This window comes from Temnothorax nylanderi, unplaced genomic scaffold (assembly GCF_030848795.1).
Source record: "Temnothorax nylanderi isolate EJ_2023f unplaced genomic scaffold, tnyl_v1.0 TNYL_tig0003_pilon, whole genome shotgun sequence".
In the NCBI taxonomy this organism is placed as follows: Eukaryota; Metazoa; Arthropoda; class Insecta; order Hymenoptera; family Formicidae; genus Temnothorax; species Temnothorax nylanderi.
Genome location: NW_027249065.1, coordinates 1,534,072 through 1,553,875, shown reverse-complemented (window position 1 = coordinate 1,553,875; position 19,804 = coordinate 1,534,072). Strand labels below are relative to the sequence as shown.

General features: G+C 48.3%; 1 protein-coding gene across 8 annotated transcripts in view; it reads left to right on the top strand.

Moving 5' to 3' along the window:
- The window catches only part of Lilli (AF4/FMR2 family member lilliputian), a 205,543-nt gene that overhangs the window by 172,895 nt on the left and 12,844 nt on the right, over positions 1 to 19,804 (top strand). For 7 of the 8 annotated variants that reach the window (XM_071703782.1, XM_071703811.1, XM_071703792.1 and 4 more), the window contains 2 exons: positions 5,952 to 5,982; positions 19,401 to 19,452. In XM_071703782.1, coding sequence (XP_071559883.1) covers positions 5,952 to 5,982; positions 19,401 to 19,452 — 83 coding nt within the window. Of the gene's footprint in view, positions 1 to 1,334; positions 3,607 to 5,951; positions 5,983 to 19,400; positions 19,453 to 19,804 lie in introns of those variants that run through there. The other variant, XM_071703848.1, reaches the window with a different exon arrangement.

Genomic DNA, 19,804 nt, shown 5'->3' with positions numbered 1-19,804 from the left:
ACTTCGATTCAATTATTGCCCTCTCGGGGTAAACGTTCTCGTATTCGTCTCGAAAATGGATCGGCAAATTAAGACCTGCGAATCGAAAGTCACGCCCAGAATTACATGTTGAGAGATTTTTTTTATCCTCCTAGTAGTATTTACCTTTGTATTTCACCCCGTGTAAGAGTCAACGACGAGCGCGCGGGATCGTCGATAAATCCCGGGGAGAAAGGTTTCCCCTGGCAACCTAAACACGCATAAATCTCTCAATCGAGCCGAGCTTCCCGCTTGCCGAAGTTTCCCGCTTCCGAAGGAGGGTTCTTCAACCCCGACGACAGCAGTTCGACGGCGCGCGATATTGCGAACGGTATATAGGCGCACTCTCGCTCTTGCGTCGGCCTCGCTCGTAGGGCCCCGACGCGGATCCCAACGGGCCCCGTCGTCGCGTTGCCCAAGAGGGAGGGAGGGAGGGAGGGAAGGGGGAGATACGTAACAAAGCCCTCGGTTCGCGCAGGTGAAGCGACCGTCTGCTCGCCAAGCTGCGCGCGTTCGCGTTCGCGCAGGGGCCCCTCTCGTTGGCGCGTGTTCCGGGGCCCGTTTACCGTACCACCGGCGCGGCGCGGCGCGGCGCGCCACCCGGCAGCGAGCAACAGCGGCGAGCAGCAGCAGCGGCGGTAGTAAGCAGAAAATCGTGCCGCGCGGCGATGCCGCCCGACTAGAAGGGGCCCCTTCGAGCTTCAGTCAACCGACGCGCGTCGCTAAGACCGTACGCGCCGCGCTCGCGCTGGCGCGATTTAAATTTCTCTACCGTCGCGGTCGATTGTATTGCTGTGAAACGTTACCGGGAACCCCGCGTGAACCCGCAGTTCTAGACGATTGAAGTTTGCGAGTGCGACAAGAAGAAGCTCTTCGTGAAGGTTCCATTAATTTCTACTTGGGCTCGCTCCGATATAGCGAGACCACATAGCGACGACGAGTCGACGAGGATTCCTAAGGTTGCGCCGTTATAGCACCGATCGATCCGGGCGAAGTCGAGGGTGAAAAGGAGATTGGAACCTTTAACCAAGGGGTTTTTACTTCGTCCCCTATCGATTGCGTAATACGCGAACGAGAAGGCACGTCGCGTGTCATCGAGCCTGGCGTTGTGACATTTGAATCTGCGTCGGCCAAAAGTGTTGACCGTGCGATTTGCAAGTTTGCGCTGTTATCGATCGTTTCACGAGTGTGAAGTGTTTCACGGTGGCAAAAGCCGTGTGGGGGTCAATTTGACGGAGAGAGAGCGCGAGCGACAACAAAAGCGGAGATGCGCGTGCGATCATCGGGCGTATGCATGCTTGAATTAATCAACGTGCGTGTCATCGAGCTTGAAGCTCATTTAAATTCTACTCGCCGTGAAATGTTGATGAGGAGGTGGGGATTACGTGCGGACAAAGTTGTGCGCAGTATCGATCGGTGTTGAGTTTCAAAACGAGGTTCAACTGACGGGCGCGTCCCTATTGGTTCGCGGATGAAGTATATCGCGTGACGTTCTTCATAAAGCGTCCTCCGTTCTCCGCGCGCATATTTATCATTCGCTGTCGTCAGCGAGTTATCACCGTCTCATTAAAATTTGTTTCGCGGCGATCAATTGTATACCGCCGCGCCGTGGCGACGTTGACGAGAAATTACGAGGAAACCTGTGTCATCGATCGGAGTTTGGTTTCGAAACGAGTTTCGTTCCCGCCGAGGCTCGAGCACAAAGGAAAAGAATCTCTTCAACGACTTTTTTAAGTCGCTCACGTGGCGACCGCATTCCGCGACTCCTCGCGAAGCGACATCGAGCAATATCGCGATCTACATTCGCGCATCGTTGCGAAAAGCGAAAAAAATTTGTAATTAAGATTTCCGGACTTTGTGAAGCGCAGTAAGGACTTTGCGCGCCTCGTACCGTGCAACGTATTAATAAACGAGTGAAACCCCGAGTCACGCCAAGTGACGCAAAATCGATAATTTCAGAGCACATTCGCCGGAAGTTTTCGAGGGGGGCGGCGATCTGAATTCGTGGACGTGACGCTTGTTGTTCACGGCCGCTGATCCGTTCGCTCGGCGCGATTAGTCGCGTCAGCGAGAGTGTCGCGATCAGTGCAGTGCGCGCGTGAAGCCTCGACGCGCATCGCGTTCCCCGAAGATAAGATCCCATTTCACGGGGGACCGCGCGTTCTTATTGACCGCCTTATTGTCTGCCTGTCATCGTACGCGTGCTCACGCGTGCGTCACCTTCAGTCGCGAACGTCGCCGGAATGACAATTACTTCCTTCCGCACGCAGTAGGAACAATTAATCGACGAGGAGGAAGCAGTGCCGAAGCGATCGGACTGGTACACGTGTCGCCAGCGCACTCGTTTTTCAGAGCTCACCCCCTCCGAGAAGAGGGGCAGACGTTGCGCGGCCGCGCCAAGTTCCGTAAAGTGTGTACATAGATGACCCCGAAGAGAGGACCTTTTCCCAGCTGGATTTAGTCGGGTCTGGGTCAGTCGCTCACGTGGCTCACGTGTAAGCGAGCCTCGGGGAGGCGTGTTGGCGCTTCCGGCGCGAAACGTGGATCCACCCGCCGCCGACCTTGAAGAGGGGTCTCTCCCTCTTCTTTTTTCACGCTGCCGTACCCGTGATACCGCGCGCTCCGTTCCCTCTTTTTTTTTTCCCGACGGCGCTGGAAGTTAATCTCAACTTTCCGCGAGCGGGACGCAAGTTTTAACGAAACGCGCCCCGAAGTTCGCGCCGAGGGTTTCGGAGCCTCGCAATTTTGCGACCTTGAAGAATTTCTTCGCGCGCGCCGACACACCTGTCTTCACGGGCGAAGCGTTTCCTCGCGATGCCCATGACGTGGATATCGAGCAAATCGGCCGGCTTTTGGAGAACGCCTCGCAGCTGGAATAGAGTTTCCGGTGGATCTTGATCTGACGTTTCCTTGACGCAACCTTGAAGAAAACTTTTTGCCCGTTTTTTTTCTACCCGCGCAACCTCGCGTGTGTGGCGCGAGTTTCGATTCGTTCCTCGCGCGCGCGAGCGGATTTTCAATGTCCCGCGGATAATGTGAGCTTTGTATTTAAGTGCGCTGAATGCTCCGCTTGTGTGCGGCAAGCGGACGCCTCTCGCAATTTCCTGAGATAAAGCCGATTCCACGCTGGTGCACTGTGCGGCGCGATAACAAGACTATCCGTAATCCACTTCGATAACAAAAAGAAAATATCTCTTAAAGATACAGCTCCGTTTCGTAAACGGAGTCGTGCGAATTCAATTCAGCCCACCGTTAAAATCTAATTACGAAAATCCAGGACTGATAATAAACTCAATTTAATCTTGAAGAATCGACGAATTATCTTGAAAAATCTCGCGAGTGCGGAATTTAACGTGATCGGACGAGAGTCGAGTTCCTTCGGGGGATTCCTAAGCACCAGTAGACGCATCTTGACGCAGCATCCCTGGCAACGTGCTGCCGGACGACCGCGTCTTACTCGCGCAGCGAACAACGTGAGTAACATGAGACAGAAGCAGCAACGGCAGCGGCAGCAACGTGGACGATAACTCATGTTCAGCAGGTTCGAGCTACTTCAGGGCGGTGTCAGCTATCTTCTGTTATCATCAGGTGCGCAACATCGAGTCGTTCGGTTCGCCCTCGCTCCGTGCCCGTTCGATTTGCTCGATCTTGATAGGTCGATCGATCGCAGACGACGACGACGACGACGGCAAGTCGAATGGCTCACGGACCTCGCCGCCGCCGGAGATAACTCGACGATGAATTCGCGGCGCATTGTTGCACCGGCGCGGGCGCGCGCATTGCACGGGTTGACCCGACGTCGACATTGTTACGCGCCTGGAGAACGCCGCCGCCTGGCAAATTTCGAATCTCGATGATCATCAGCACGCCAGCTGACTACGAGCGGCCGGCCGTTCCCCGCGTTTCTGGACCGGTCGCCGCGGCGGGGGGGGGGGGGGGGGGGGGAGGGATCGGTCGGTGATTTTATAGATCGCGCCGCGCGTGGATAAATTTAAACGTGCGAAATTATTCATACGAGTCGCATTCGCGCTCGTCTTTGCGGCTGGTCGCGCGGAAAATCGCGGGAAACAACACCGCCCGTATTTCTAGACAATTATTAAATTACGCACAGACACCTGCCCCTTTCGTTCAAGCACTTAATATTTTATTTAGACACCGGGTGAGAATTACGGAGGCGTAAACTTTCACGTTGAGAGATTTAAGCGGAGTCAACGCGACTCGATTATTGACACACGTGTGCTAATAAGATACGCAACGGCCTCGTGATACTTCGGCGCTAATTCTTTTCCTGGACATCGAGAGTGGCGGCTGTTGCGCGTTGCGTCACTGATTGATCGCAGTCATCCGAGTCGACCGCTGTGGATTTGCAACGTGACGAATATTGATAATTAGTCGGAAGGTCGCCGGATAATTTCGTACCTATTGTTGAAATGACGGCCATGACGGCCGATGAATAATACCTCGGTGTGCAATTATACAATCATTTATTGACATTATAACCGAGTGCCTTCTGATCGTGAATATAAATTATTTAATGTGCGCGCAACAGGAAGACAATATCTTTACAAAACACATTTCCCGTCTATTTAAAAAAAAACGCGCAAAAGTGTATAAAGAGGAGAAAACGGCAATTGTCTGACGCATTTATTCGTTGAGGCTCGTTTAACATATTTTATGTGACATAAAGAAAATTATTCAGTGTTTAATGCTAATACGAATCCAAGGGGGTGGGTAAAAGATCTCTCGGTCGTACATAAGGAAACCCTTCCTCTTCTCGCCGGAATTATTTCCGGCTGCCGCAGCAATTTCTTGCGTGGCTTCGTAATAACGTCGAAGCACGCGCTTCCACATTAGACGAGCGTGGTGGTAAAATAAGGGTGATAAAATACTACGGCGCCCCCCGTAACGACGGGCGGTGTATGTGCGCGCTGGCCCCGGTGTGTTCAGCCCTCTATATTTCGAATTTAACGCCGCGTATACCCTCCGCTCTCTCTCTTTCTCTCTCTCCGCTTTCATGCCGCAGAGCGACTCGTCCGGGGGCTCCCCCGAGTCCCTTTCCCATGACATGCGTTGTGTGTGCATGCGTGCACGTTGCGTGTACGCCATTGTTTACGCAATGCCGGTCGCCGGTCGACCCGCGCGCGCTCTCTGCTCTTCCACCTCTTCCTTTCATCGTTACTTCCTCTGCCCCCCTCCCCCTCCTCCTTCTGTCGCGGCAGCAAGCAGGTCATCGAATTTCTAAAGGCGAATTTCTCGCGCACGACAGACGGTCCCGGTTCGAAAGACCGTGTTGCGTCGAACGACAAACCGCTTCTTCATACATCTACCTACCTACATTTTCATCAAACCTACCTGGATCTCTTTTCGCCTTGTCCCGAAGTCGTTAACCGCACTTCCCCTGTTGAATCGCACGATACTTCGGGTCACGGTGATTCTGACAATAAACTATCACTATGTGCTCACATAAAAGTTATATAGACTCGTTAGGAAGTTGTCTCTCTCCTAAGAGCGCAGACTTAACATCTAAAATTGAAGAAGAGATTCTTAAAACTGAAAAAGAGATTTAATAGGTCTGTTTTTTATTGCTGCACTAGAACTTTCCTTCTCCCTTTCGCCAAATTGCAAACATATATCTATTTCACTTTAAGTACAGAGAGTGTACATTAGTCCAGCAATAAAAAATAGACCTAATTATACAAGACCGTACTTGAGTCTCTTTTATTCTCCATTACAAATGGAGGAAGAAAAACGTTCGCGTCAAACTGACTTGATACGAGTTTACCAGTTAGACACATTGTTTATTCAAACACATTAATTATTCGCTCACCGGACATTCGGTTTAACGTAATGCATGCGGCCGGTAATTAGACAGACTACAATAAGCCTCTACACTAATTTTGCTAATTTTGCCGTTCTTATTTTTTCTGTTGCAGAACGCCAGCACAACGCCAGCAGACTGTCTGCGTAAGTACATTGACCTAACGACTTTCATGTTAAACATTTTCTTACCTTTTCGCACGAAGCTCCCATAAGTAACTTTATCTGTTCTCATTTCTTAGTCGAGACCTCACACACACACACACACATTCAAAGGTACTTTTTACTTTAAAACAACGTGTATTTCGTATGCGTTGACGACGGGAGCAGCGCGCACGATTAATTATGTATTCGAGTCGGGTAATCGATAACTTTTTTCCTCTCGCTCTTCGCGTCGGGCAATTCGCGTTTTCTTAACAGTGCAGTGTTTAAATCGGTAATATCGTAGTTACGTCGGCCGCGAGGCAAACCGCGCGCTGATTTGATGGAATAATAAAATAAAAGAGCGATTGCAGGATGCGCGCGTCGGTAAACATATACTGGTTACATTGTAAACTGTAAAGTTTACTGCAGATTCTCGCAGGGGTTTTTAATTAAACCGTGCAGCGCGCCGTAATTTTTCGGGACGTTGACTATTTTGCCAAATATTTTGTTTTCCGCCGCGCGCATGCAAACACATCGTCACGCGGTCTCCGCTGTTTACTCTTAAACAAGCAGTTTTAATCCGCGCGGAAAAAAAGTGCCGCGGAATCCCGCGGGGATGAATAAAATTACGAAAGGCGGGAGCGCGGACGACGGGGATTGTTCGACGGTGACGTAAGTGTCTTTTATCGGGCGTTACGTGCGCGTATGAAGGAAAAAACAAAAAGAGAACGGAGTCTCGCGAAGGATTTGGAAAGGAAATACACGCGACAACGAGGAAGGAGTTTGGGCAGCACGTGGACGCCGCTAATAAAGATGTTTCGAAGTTTCTCACGTGTCATGGGTTTCTTGCCTTCGCGGCGGAACGGTTAGAACTTTCTTTCTCCTCTCGTAGAAACCCTTCGTACATTTTTATGACGGACTTACCAGGGTCTTCTTACCCCATCGTCGCCTTTCTTTCCGACCGTTCCCTGAAATTCCCTCGTGAACTTGGGAACCTCCCGCGGAGAAAAACTCCTCGTTTACGATGATGCGATATATATCGCGCTTGTATCTATCTCGATTCGGCAAATCTGCCGATAAATAAACGGTAAATAGATCGTCATATATTATTAATTTAATCGCACTAAATAAAAATAAACAGCTCTTGCTGGGCTTGTCTAGTCTTTTTAGTTACAGCTAATTAGTCGCGATTTAGAACTGCTTTATTTTTTATCGAAATTGCGTATACAACAAAAGATAGTAACACTTTTGTTACCGCAATTATAACAAAGAGTTTGACAACAAAGAGATCGCTTCCAAAGGCAAGGTAGTTTATCGCTCTTCATCGGTACACTCTGCCTTTAGCGAGATAAACTAAAACGTACGGATGTATAACCGGCGAAAGTATCGCGCGGGGTTGCGACGCACGTAGCGACTCGTAAATTGAATTCGCGGATGTCGGTGGATTTTCGGGAGACGGGAATTGGCGGCCGATCCGGGTGTTGTGTGCACGACACCCGGAATCGGGGCGTTTACGCCACCGCTGGCACTCGCTCGCGGGCGAGAGAAAGGGATTAACGAGCCGACGAAAAGGGTAGAGAGGCAGGACACGTCTCTCCCACTCTCACGTCCGCTCTTTTCCAGGGCTTCAACCCCTTCTATAACGATCCCTCCTCCTAATAACCGCCATCGCGCAACGCTTTTGTCCGATGGAGAAGTAGGTCGCGGCATCCGCGACTGGACCGCCTTTTTCCTTCGTGTTTCACGAAGCTCCTCTCGAACCGCAGAGTTTCGGCCGATCTTTTATTTGTACGCGCCGTATGTTGTTTGGAAGGGGTGCATAATCGGTGCCCTAAGCGAAAATTATTTAATCGCCCGCCGGCTGTCACCCGTCGGCTGACAGGGAGAGCTAAAAGCGCTAATTGATCCGTTAATACCCGGTGTTTTCTCCGACAACACAAGAATGAATTGTCCCGAGAATTAATCTCCAAATGAATAAATCAATGTGTTCCTTCAAAGGATACACGGTTCCTTTTGCGCTTGCGCCAGCTCGCACCCCTTTTTCTAGAGGTCGATCTCGATATTCCTCCGCGGGGATATCTTCCTTTTTCTCTGGGCGCGTGATTGACGCGGGCAATTAAATTTCAGTTCCCGCCTCATAAAAGTCAGAATAGACCGCAAATACACCAAGTACCGTGAAAAAACACCGGGGCTTATTCCATTTGCTTAGTTTGCAATATAACCAGAGACTCTAGTGCGTTATCAGGCGAGAGCGGCCTGTGGCCTTGCGCGATCCGATAACGCGCTTAAGTCACATCGCTCTCAAACGAGCTGATAACGAGTTTCGGTTATTTGCGAACGCTCGATAATAACGTGTACATAATATTTCCGTTACGAGTCTTATATTTTTGTAATTCTCCATTTTTATTAATTCTCAACTAATAGCCTCGGCGTTGTGTCGGCTTGACTCATTCGTGACTATCTCAGTTTATAACTGGAGTATTGAATCTCCCGAGTCTCTCTCTCTCTCTCTTTTGAACTCGAGAGCTGAAACTCTCAATATCCAACTCCTGTTGCATGCGGATCACGATTGCAAAACGGTTAATTAATAATTACTCTTCCCGCGCACGTTTACGTTCCGTCCGCCGATCACGCGCGAAATTTACGAGCGCGTCCGATCGCTCGATTATTTCGTGCCTTGTCGAGCGTCTTCTGGCGCACGGCGTGCACATTGTATATCGCGAATCGCGATAACGGGTTATCGGGATACCTATCTGCGGTATGTGCGCGAGTTGCAGACGTAAGCAGCATCGTCGACATAGGAAACCGGCTGCGCGCGCCGGAGATCTCTCGCTACAAGCTTTTCGCGCCCATACTTCGCCATTACCAGCAACGGCGGTGCTTGTATTCGGGAATTCAGTTGGTTTACCCGCAGTTTCCTCGATATGAGATTCGCGACAGCGAAGTCCAAATTGCACGAATCGTAGTTGTCTATCGCGATGCGCGTTAGGATTGGAAACGGAAACGTACGCGAATAAAAATAATTAAATTGTAATAAAGTAAATAATCCAATAATTTAATAATTATATTATATATATATATATATATATATATATATATGATTGATATATTATAACTGCATCATGCGTAATACCGGTAATACTTTCAGAATTGAAAGATTGAGAGAGCTATAAAAGTTAGGCGAGCCGAGACACATTAAGAACGACAAGTTATTAAGTGTGAATTGAGAGTTACGAGCTGGGGGTTAAAATTTGCGCGTCGCACAATTTGAAAAATTTTATTCGTTGAGGACAGAATGAAGTGAATATTCATGTACTTTATTGGCGGAATAAAACGAGAGAGAGAGTGAAGAACCAAAACTCCGTTATCAGGGCACTTGAGGATAATTTATAAAGCTCTTTATAAACTTCTTTATCGAGTAACAATTTATGTTCAATGACCGAAAATCCTAGTCGCGATTCGATCAAGATTTAATTAGGCGTAATTAGGTGTAATTAGGTTCAGTTAAGTGGGTATTGTAACTAGAAATAGAATAATTATTCTGTTTAGTAAGCGCGTCTATATATATATTCTATCAATTATACTCTCCGCGATTTAATCATTTCGATTTGGTTTGAGCGTCAATTTATTGATTGGTTCTATAAATGTCTTTTTCGGTTGTATTTCCTGAGCTTCTCTGGCAGTCTACGATGTACTTACATCGATAGCACTTACAATACGGCGCCACTAAGAGGGTGGGTGTCGAATGGCACCGCAGGCATCGCCGATCATCTTTCGCAACTCGATCGCGACGTGCGAACGACGGAGACGTGTGTAATCAGAAGGGGGCATACGCGCGCGCGCGCGCGCGCGTGGTTCGACCTTATCTCGCGAGAGTAATGAGAACAAGAGTTTGCTTCGCGCCTCAAATCGAAGATGCCGCACGGATAAACGCGGAGGTAGAGAGAAGACCGGATTATACGAGTGAAATAAAAAGACGCGCGCCGTGCCTGGCGTCGCGACTTTTTCCAACTGCGATTGCGACGACGATGAAAAATTCGCTCTAGATTAAAATCGCCAGGTCGGAGGAGTTCAATGCCGCTCGAGAAATGCGTCGCAGGTATACTTCACGGTATATACGAGGACGCGTTTAAGGATTATTCGACGCGCGCGAGTAAATTGCCTCTCTATGTACCTATAAGTACTCGTTTTTGTTCTATCTCGTTCGCGACAGTATTAGCCCTGAGAGAGGATCTCAGAGAAATGTTCCTGCTCGTGGATTGTGGAATTTGAGAAATTTTAGTATAGTCGCGCTAATAAAAAATCTAGACGCTTTATAATTCGAGCGACGATGCTGTGGAATTTTGCTTTATTACTTCTTCGCTATACGTGCTTTATTCGTCTATTTGAATTTTGTGTATAATGCATTCCCATAATGCTCACAAGTTTGTTTAACGCCGTATTAATTATAACGAAAATATTCGCGCGATAGGATACGCGTAGGAGGACTTCGGTGAATATTTGTTTCGCCGTCTGGGGGACAGTCACGGGAATGTTTCGGGCGTGGGAGAGCGTCCTAAATTCGTCACTTTATGAATCCGTGATGGGCGTATCTCGTGTCCCGCAGATTTTCACCTCGCCCCGGCGCTGGCGGCGGCGATACGCGATAATCTGCTCCGCGGATCCATCTGTAGATTAAGGAGCCCACTCTAAAGCGGGCAATCTCATTACCGCGGCCACGAAAAGTGACGGCTCGAAATGGGCGAAACGGCGCGTCGGGAATTTCTTGGCGTGGTGGAAACGTAAAAGTGGAGAACCGTCGGCTCTCTGGCTCACCTCGCGCCGGTTATGTGCTCCGGCGTTTCCACCGGCGTTAACTAAGCCGCGGGATTAAATCGGATGAGACGTCGTTAACCGGAGCAGCTCGTCGTCCTGTATGTGCGTGTGTGTATATATGCACACGCCTGTACGCGTGTGGGCGTGAGACGCCCTATGTCCGCTTCCGACTCCAGTTTTCGCGACGCGCCGGTTCGCGTCGCGCGAAGTGAACGACCTACATCGCGAGAGCTCGTTACGGGCACACCCTTTGTTACTCATCTCGTCGTTTTCCTGCCGCAACGATATTCCGCAGTACGCTCGTGCATGCGAGCGAGCAGACGGACCGCCCGGAGTTCGTTCTGTCGCGCGCGCGTTGCCGCGCGAGTGACTCCTGCCCGTATAATCGCTTTGTTGAAACGGACGTGCGCGAGCTATTAACGGTGAACTCTTGGGGAGAAAATCGCGATCGGAGTGCTCGCGGAAATTTTTCATTTGCGTCGAGAATGCGCGATACGCGAAAACGAAAGAGCAACACGCGAAGAGGGGGAAAAAAAATCAATCGCGCAATAATCGTGCTTTAAAAAGTGATTTCCACGTTTCTGTGAAATATTTAAAAACCTTGCTTCTCCGCACTTGCGATATCCTTGTTAAAAGGAGGTTTATCCGTTACGGCGTGCTGCGCGCGATGGGTATATTCTATGAATAGCGACGCCGACGGCTCGCGCTGCGAATTCCTCCGAGACGTCTTTTTTAACGTCGCGACGTCGCGTCGTCGATCGACTAGAACGGGATTAACGGCGTCGCCGTTTGATTCGGCGTCCGTGTCTATTTTCGAGAGCCTAACAGAAACACCAGGTGCTCGCCGCCGGACCAAATTAAACCGTTCACTTCAAAGCGAATCGCTGGTCGGTAAACATAGTTAGCGAAAAATAATGCTTGGAGCCGTTCGATTGTTTTTCAACTATAGCGAATTGTTCTAAACGATTATTCGATTAAAAACCGTCGAATAATAATGTCGGGAATAATTGAATTTGAATTTAAACCCCATTTTGCAGAGATAATTTCAAATTATTCATTTCTTTGTTTTTAACGCTTAGAAAATAGAGCTTTCTGCTTTCAAAGAGAGTCTACAGCAAAATTCCATTTTCGGAATAAGTTTCTCTTTGAAATGAGTGGTACAATTAACAAAATTCGGAGGACCGAGATCTATTCAAATTACATCGTTTGCCCTTAGCGTGGGAGATAAAATCGCGCGAGTTTAACATCGCCGCGAAGCGGAAACGAGATCATCTGGCCGGGAAAGTTCGTCGCGGACCCGCCACGTGTGCTCCGCGCGACCCGCCGCGTATCGCGTCCGCGGCAATCGCCAGTAATCGCTTTATTGTCGCGCAAATTCGTCGTGGAGCCGCGCGTTTATCTTCTCTCGGATACCGCGGTGCCAATATTTCGTCTCCTCTTCTTCTCCCTTCCCCTATAGGCTTCCCATTTCTCATCCCCGGCTCTCTCCCGTTCGCCACCACCGCTGTCACGCCGGAGGCGCAAAATTGTTCGCCCTCCCCCGCTTCTCCCTCCTTCCCTCCCTGTCTGTCTGTCTCACAGTTTCCGTTTCTCTCTTTCCCTCTTTCCGCGGCGCGTAGAGGTGAAATTATTGCTGATGCTCGGCCGTACGGGTGCCTTTCATCACCGATGCGCCGCGATGTGCAGACGCGTTTCGTGCCGCACAATCACGGACGCACGTGCAAACTTCGGCGTACACGCACACGTAGGACGGTAGTGGAGACAGAGTGGTGTATAGCACGAGTCTTTTCCCAGAGGGAAACAACTAGAGGTTGAAAATGGGTTAAGGGTGGAAGAGAGAGAGGAGAGCGGGGTGCATCTCTCACCGTAGGGTTGCACCCTGCATGGCATTCTCCGCGAACTTACGAGTGGAAACCTGGCGAAGAGATTGCGAAACGCGCGTCTCGCAAATTTAGCCGCCAAGTGGCCGGCTAAAATTATCCGCTTCTTTGCCAGTCCGATCGCTTCGACGCGTCTGCGAAGTAGAAGTCAAATAGAGTGGAAAGTCGATTTCCTCTCGCTCCTCGGAGGATAATTAACACAGCGACGCGCCGGATTGCCGTTTATTAATCCTCAGAAGTATTTTACCACTTAGCAGGAGCATATTACCTGTTATTTGACTTTCGTTCTGCCGGTTCGAAAGAAAAAGCGGTCCGAATCTCGTTTCTTTGAAAATAGAGAGCAACGGAGCGTTAATTAACTTAACGTCTGCCACGAATTGACGCTCGATTCAATATTTTTCTCTTTCTTCATGATGTATTTGTCATCAATATTAGAGACATGGATGTTTTTTTTAATAAATTTGGAATGCCGACTCTCTAATTTGCGAATAACACGTTTTCCCTCGAGACTGCGCGCCATCGGAGTGCTGCCGACCAGAAGAAATTCCGTCGAACTAATTAAAAGCGATGACACACGCGTAATCATATCGGACGTGTATCCGTAGCGCCGCAAATCTGCCGGAAATTCACTCTGTCAGACACAGGTGTTGCGCCCCGCATCGAGCCAGCCCTGCGCGGCGGACGTACGCGCGTACACGTGCACTCGCGCTCACGCACACAGACGTTGCACGTTGCACGTGTTCTCTCGCGAGATGCATCGATGGTGTGCACGCGGATACAGATGGCGTGTAACCAGAAGCGGTAAAGCGAACGAGGAGGGGTTAAAGAGAGAGCCTCACGCGGGTGGAAGGGAATGCGGGACTCGTTGAAAAAGGAGAGCGCGAGGCGAGAGAGACCGGAACGCGTCGCGTTGAAGCGAGATGGAGGCAACCGTGGGTTAAAGAGGTATCCGCGATAGAGACAAAGGCAAAATCCGTCTTTCAAGGGGGAAGAGGGATAGAACGATAGGATAGGAAGAAAATAGAGAGAGAAGGAGAAGACGAGAGAGGGAGGGCGACAGGAGAGAGTCTCGAAAGAGGATCAACTAGCGAACGAAGTGGGCTGCGTTGTTAGAGAAGGATAGAAAGAGTCAGGAAGGGAGAAAGCGGATGAGGGAGAAAGAAGGAAGTAGTGATACACACACAGGCTGTTCCGTCGCTACCGAATAGCCTTCCAGTGGTAGATTATTTGATAAAACTGGTCTCTTTCCTCGAAGAGAATGTCTTGTGGCGAATTCGAAAATCTGGAATAATCGGGAACGTTTAAAATCTTTTGTTTGATTTTTTTTTAAACAGAAAATAATAGAGGATTTGTGTGAAAGCAACCATAATTAAATGTAACTTCTTAAATGTAAAATTAATTTCATTAAGTAAACTAGATGGCCATTGCAAGATTGCGCATTCGATCAGGAATTCCTTCTTACTCCTTCTTTTTTTATAACATACGAATGTTGATCTTGCGAAACGGCGAAGCCCGAGATCCGCCTTCGGGCTTCGCCGATTAATTAATAACATATACATCCATTCGGCAACGCGCGCACACCGACTAGAGAGAGAGAGAGAGAGAGAGAGAGAGAGAGAGAGAGAGAGAGAGACACATCCCGGCTCTGAATTCTGATACACTCCGTATACCATGGCGAACTTCGGAAGTTATTCGCAACAAGCGGCTTGCTAGCTAGCTGCCTCGTGGAATTCTACTCACAACTACCACATCGCTATCAGTGCCATCGCCAGTACTCACTACCACTATCGCGTTACCGCGCTGTTGCCTCCTCCGTCTTGTCGTCCGATGTCGTCGGCACCTCTGGAGGTTCCAGCGAGAACCAACCTCCCGCGCGCCTCCCCCGTCCCAGACCACCTCCAGCTCCGCGGTCTCCCGTATTTCCTCTCCGCTTCTCATCGTCGTTCCTCTCTTTAATAGCAAGCAGAAACTTACTAGCGCCAACTCCGTTGGCGTATCACGTGTACGTGTATATATACATACATATATAATACGTGTCGCGCTCGCGCGGTATAGAACGATGAAGAGGAGGATTAGGGTTGCGAAGCTAACCGACGCGGATATTGCCTTTCGTTACGTCGCCAGAAATAGAGAGTTGCGCATTAGTTACGCCGATTAATCCATTAACTTCTTGCTACTTCTGTGCTCTCCTACTCTATCTACATTTATCTTGATTCCACCGTGAACATAAAATTACGTTCCCGGAACGGCCTACCGCACTCTCGCGCACGTTGACATTACATTTCTTCGCGAGATAGACGAGCGTTCGATGTGCGCGCGTTAATCGCGTAATACTATGTTTATTTTTTCACACTACTGTACGTGGCATTGTTGCCTGGTTTTTCTCTTTCAACCTGATTGCGATCGCGATGTCGCGTCCGCCGCTGTAAAATCACAGTTCGGAAGTCGGCTGTCACAATTGTAACCGAACGGTAAAAGCGCACGTGCCGCGGATGGCGAACAAACACGACGATAGCGAGCGGCAGAGATGAGATAATAGATAATAGACACATCGAGAGAGAGGCCGATTGTTCGCGCAAACGCTTTGAATAGACGCCGCGTGGCAGAAGCTCGTAAACGAGGCTCCTGTGAACTTGCCCTCGATTAAGATTATTATCCTTTTTGCGCATTGCGCCGTTTACCTTGTGGCTATAACAGAGTCCTGTTACTCCGTGCACGCAGTCCATCCATCACATACACACACACGTACACGCGTCAGAAAGTATAATATAATTAATCTTTTAATTAAAACTCTTTAATTGCGCCGCGCGGCGGCGCAAAGAATTTTAGACACAATAAGCGTAATAAAACTTAAACAATCGGTTGACACTCCTCTTTATTGATTAATAATATCATTTTACAATTGGTAATAGAGAAATAACAAATATAGACGGTACGTTGTATTGTACAATTTATTTGCCGGTGATTTTGAGAGAAAAAAAAAGAGGGAGAAAGGAATTTCCAACAAATGTGGAATTTTTACGTGCCGCAGGGTAAAGAATTAAATTTCCGCTAAAATGGCAGAATCGCGAATAAATTCCTTCGCGATTGGAGCGCTCCGTGTGCAGTTTTTTTTTCTCTCGTCAGCATATCTACGGGAGTATATCGTGTAACAGTGTGCCAATCTCGACCTTTCTCCCCTCGTCGATTCGCTCTTATCAAACGAGGAACGCTCATTCACGCCTTTCCCTTTAATGAAACGGACGGCGGACCCTTGCCGTCCGTTTCTCCTTGCCTCCCTCCTTCCTCCGCGGAAACGTTTTCCACTTGTTTTTACCGCGGCCGACCAGCCGGACAAGTGCGTGTTCTTCCTCGTTACGTGCGTCCGCACTCACGCACGCACGCACGCGTGTACAGGCGCACGCTGCTCGCGTGGGAGTGCATTCGTGTGTGCAGCGCGCTTACGACACGGCGACGGTTCCGTTGCACGCCGGAACGTGAGGTTAAAGGAACGCCTCGCGCGAACAGGTTCCCTTCCTTTTCCACGACCGCCGACCGCCGACCGCCGAAGGGAGTAGCGAGTTGCATCAGCGCGACGACACAGTCGGAGACTGACAATGGACCGCGCGTTCTCACCGCGCGTATGAGCGTTAAACGTGAAGGATCCCCGGGGAACGGTACAAGTGAATTTCAAATTACGAGAATGCGAGGTTTCTGCTAGAAAGCTACTCTGGAATTTATTATTAAATATTTTATACCTGGTATTTGATATTAGAATCCTCTATTTCAAAGTGACAGTGCGAGAGGTGTAACTAACAATGAGATATCAAAAATTGCAATGTATTAAGCTTGTCCGATTTTACTGAAAGAGAAAAATCTATAAAGTACAAAAGTTTCACGATTCACCTATAAAATAGCACGTATTTATGTCATTGCTGAATATAATTGTTCAAATGGAGATAAGACCGGGCACAGAGAGCGGGTTTTCTCCGCTTGCAGGATTCTGCCTCGATAGAACGATACTTTATAGAATTTTTCCGAATATACGCTTCTCGTTACCGACGAACGTGCGCTTTGATAAATCGCCCGCGTTTGCCATTAGTCGTCGTTTCCCGTCCCGATGAAAAATGCGGCTCGTGCGCTAATAAACAATACGCGAACGTCGAATGCGGCGCGCGGCCGCGCCGCGCCGCGCCGTTCTAAAATTGTGAACGTTCCCACGAAGCCCGAGTAATTTGTACCGTTCGAGACGCGATCGTTAAACTCTTTCGTGCGGCGATTTAGCAGGTTTCTTGTTGGCAGCGGTGCGGCGAGCCGGTCAGCAGTCGCGGCAAAGGCTTAGACGTTCGCGTAATTCGAATCAATCCGTGGCTATTATTAACTCCACGGGACAATACGGCTGCACGGTTACTCACGGCATTGATGAAATGCTTTACGCGTTCGATACAATCTTTTTTTTAACGGAGGAAGAGCAGGAGGGAAAGGGGAACAGATATAAGAATTTATGTAGCTTTTTAAAGACTTTATTGCTATTATTACAATGTCTATATATGTATATATAAAATATTTAAAAAATATATATATCAGTTAAATATATAGGTAATAGTCATTTTTATTTAAATAAATAACAATATACAATAAATATACAGTTAATAATAATTTTTTAGAATTTTCGCAATACTTTTGTGATACATTATTGATTTCATAAATCACTGTTATCCCTGTGAGTTTCCAATATGTTATAAATATAAAGAATAACAAAGAGCTTTGAAGCTGTATCGAGCAATCAAATTAGAGTAAATTAGGTTTCAAAGTACAATAGAATATCCCACGTTGCTATCAACCGCGAAGATTTTGGTGTCGCGAGCTTTTGTAGATCTCGAAGCTGTTGTGCTTCGACTAAGTGAGTTTTCCTCCCGGTCGGATCGGTTGTCAACGAGTCAGGTGCCAGGCAGAGAGGCGAGAGAGCTTAGAGACGGCGCGCCGCGCCGCGCCGTTCGCGCGCACGCAATCGGCGTGGCAAAACCACAAGGCACCGCTCGCACAGAGCGCGCGGACGTAGGACAGTGCATTTAGGGTCGATGCCCTCTCCTCCGTGCGCCGTCGATGTTCGGTGCTCTACGTATTTTCTCCTTATCTTCTTCTTTCGCTCATTCTCCCTACACACTCCGTGTAGGGGCTTTCCGCCGCCGCTATCCTCCGCCTCGTCCCCCGGGCCGGATACTTGTTGGACGGTCCTTAGAGGCTCGCATGCCTCTTCGCGATGATCGAGAGAACGAATGGGCCCCCGCGCGTTTCACTCTTGCCGGGGGGAGGGAGGGGGAGGAACGAGAGAGAGAGAGAAAAAGAGCAGAGCGCTTATAAGTCCAGGCGGCACGCGCGATTATCCTTCTTATTAAATTAAACGCGGCTAATTCCAAGGGCAGACTGATAAACGACGTAGGTATTTGCTTAATGACATAGAAGCAGGTAATTGCGATCGCCGTATAACAGTTTGTCCGAAGCGTTTCGTCGAGAGCGAGGTAATCTCTGGGAATCGCGCGACGTCGCCCGAGCTTTACTCGGGAGCCAATTACTTTGGCCATTCTGCTTTTCTTCATACGGGATCTCGGCTCAAATCTCGACCGTTACGTTCGCGAAAATGTTTTTTTTCTTCCCGCGCCTTATTTGTCGCGCGAAAAGTCTTTAAACGTTGAAGAGACATTAGAACCTAAGCATATAGGTAATTGTGTGTATGTGTTGGATCGACCGTAAAGGAATCTCATTTTTTGCCGTCTGCATAAGCACGACCTTGTCCAAGAGCTGTACGCTGTTATTATCCACTTTATTAAATTAAGCGAGAGCGATACAGAGAGAAGATAATGAAAGACGTGACTTGGAATTAATATCCCAACTTTTTAATGCATTTAAGCACTCTCAAAAAGCAATAAATTATCTCACGTGTAATTTAATACAACGTTGAAGTAGCACGCGTTATATATCCCACCGCTTTTTAACCATCCCGGTAATTTTTCAAACCTTTAGTTGTCTTTAAAGCGCACAATACACTTCGCACAAACTTCAAACGAGAAATTTCGGTAATTCGGTGCGATTTTCCTGCGTCTTAAATCACTTGCTACGATAATAACGTGGATACATTTGTGTGTTTTTTTTACTGTCCTAATTTGGAGGGTTTGATTTTGGTCGTCAAGTGAACTTTATTTTGGGATTTTCCTATTTTTCTAATCTCCAACTCGAGTCCAATCGAAACTCCAGCCTTGAGCTTTTCAATGGAGAACGACGGAGAGAAACCCTAATGGATGGGAGAGACGAAGTGTGGTCGCGGACGCGCGAGAACGGCGCGCTCCGAGGATCAATGAACGATTGTTCCTTAATACGCGGTGCTCCACAGGTTGCAGTCGCGCGTGTATTCTTCGCACGCATTTCCCTCGCTCCGACTCGGATTCTAATCGAATGCACTTCGCTCTTGATATCAAATTATCTCCGCTTTCTGCCGGCTGCTACCGTCACCGTCGCCGCCGCCTCCTCCGCCCCGTTGAGAATCTCTCTCGCGTCCGTAATCGCGTCGAGCGGGTTTCCTTGTTTAACGAGTGGGATTTCGCTCGAACGATTTCAGAGGGATCGCGTTAAACAGCGAGATATAAATCCCTCTTAGCGTTCGCTTCGCTAAGGCACTTCGGTGAATCACACGACTCAACGATTCTCAACCTCGGAATAAAATTGAACGGCGCTTTCTTTTTGTTGCAGGGATCTCGCGCGGGATCTGAGTCTGTCGGATAGCGAGGATGAAGAGAATAAGGTAACGTATCTCAAGAGATATTCAATATTTTGTTAGGTGCGTGTTATTAAATAAATTTTATTATAGATATTTCATGCTAATTATGAAATTAAGTGAATTATGAATTAATATTTGTTACTAAATTAAATATCAATCGTTTAATATTGTAATGAGAAAATGGGCGCTGTTAACTTCAGAAGCGTAATTTTTTAACTATGAAAGCTGAACGCGATTAGCTGCACTTTCGCCTTCGAGTTTGTTTTTTCCGTTGGCTTCTTGCGATACCGCAGACCACTTTCGCAAACCGATACGATCGAGTCGCGTTTGACGAAGAACTAAATGGTTGTTCATCACAGCGAAGAAAAATTCCGTT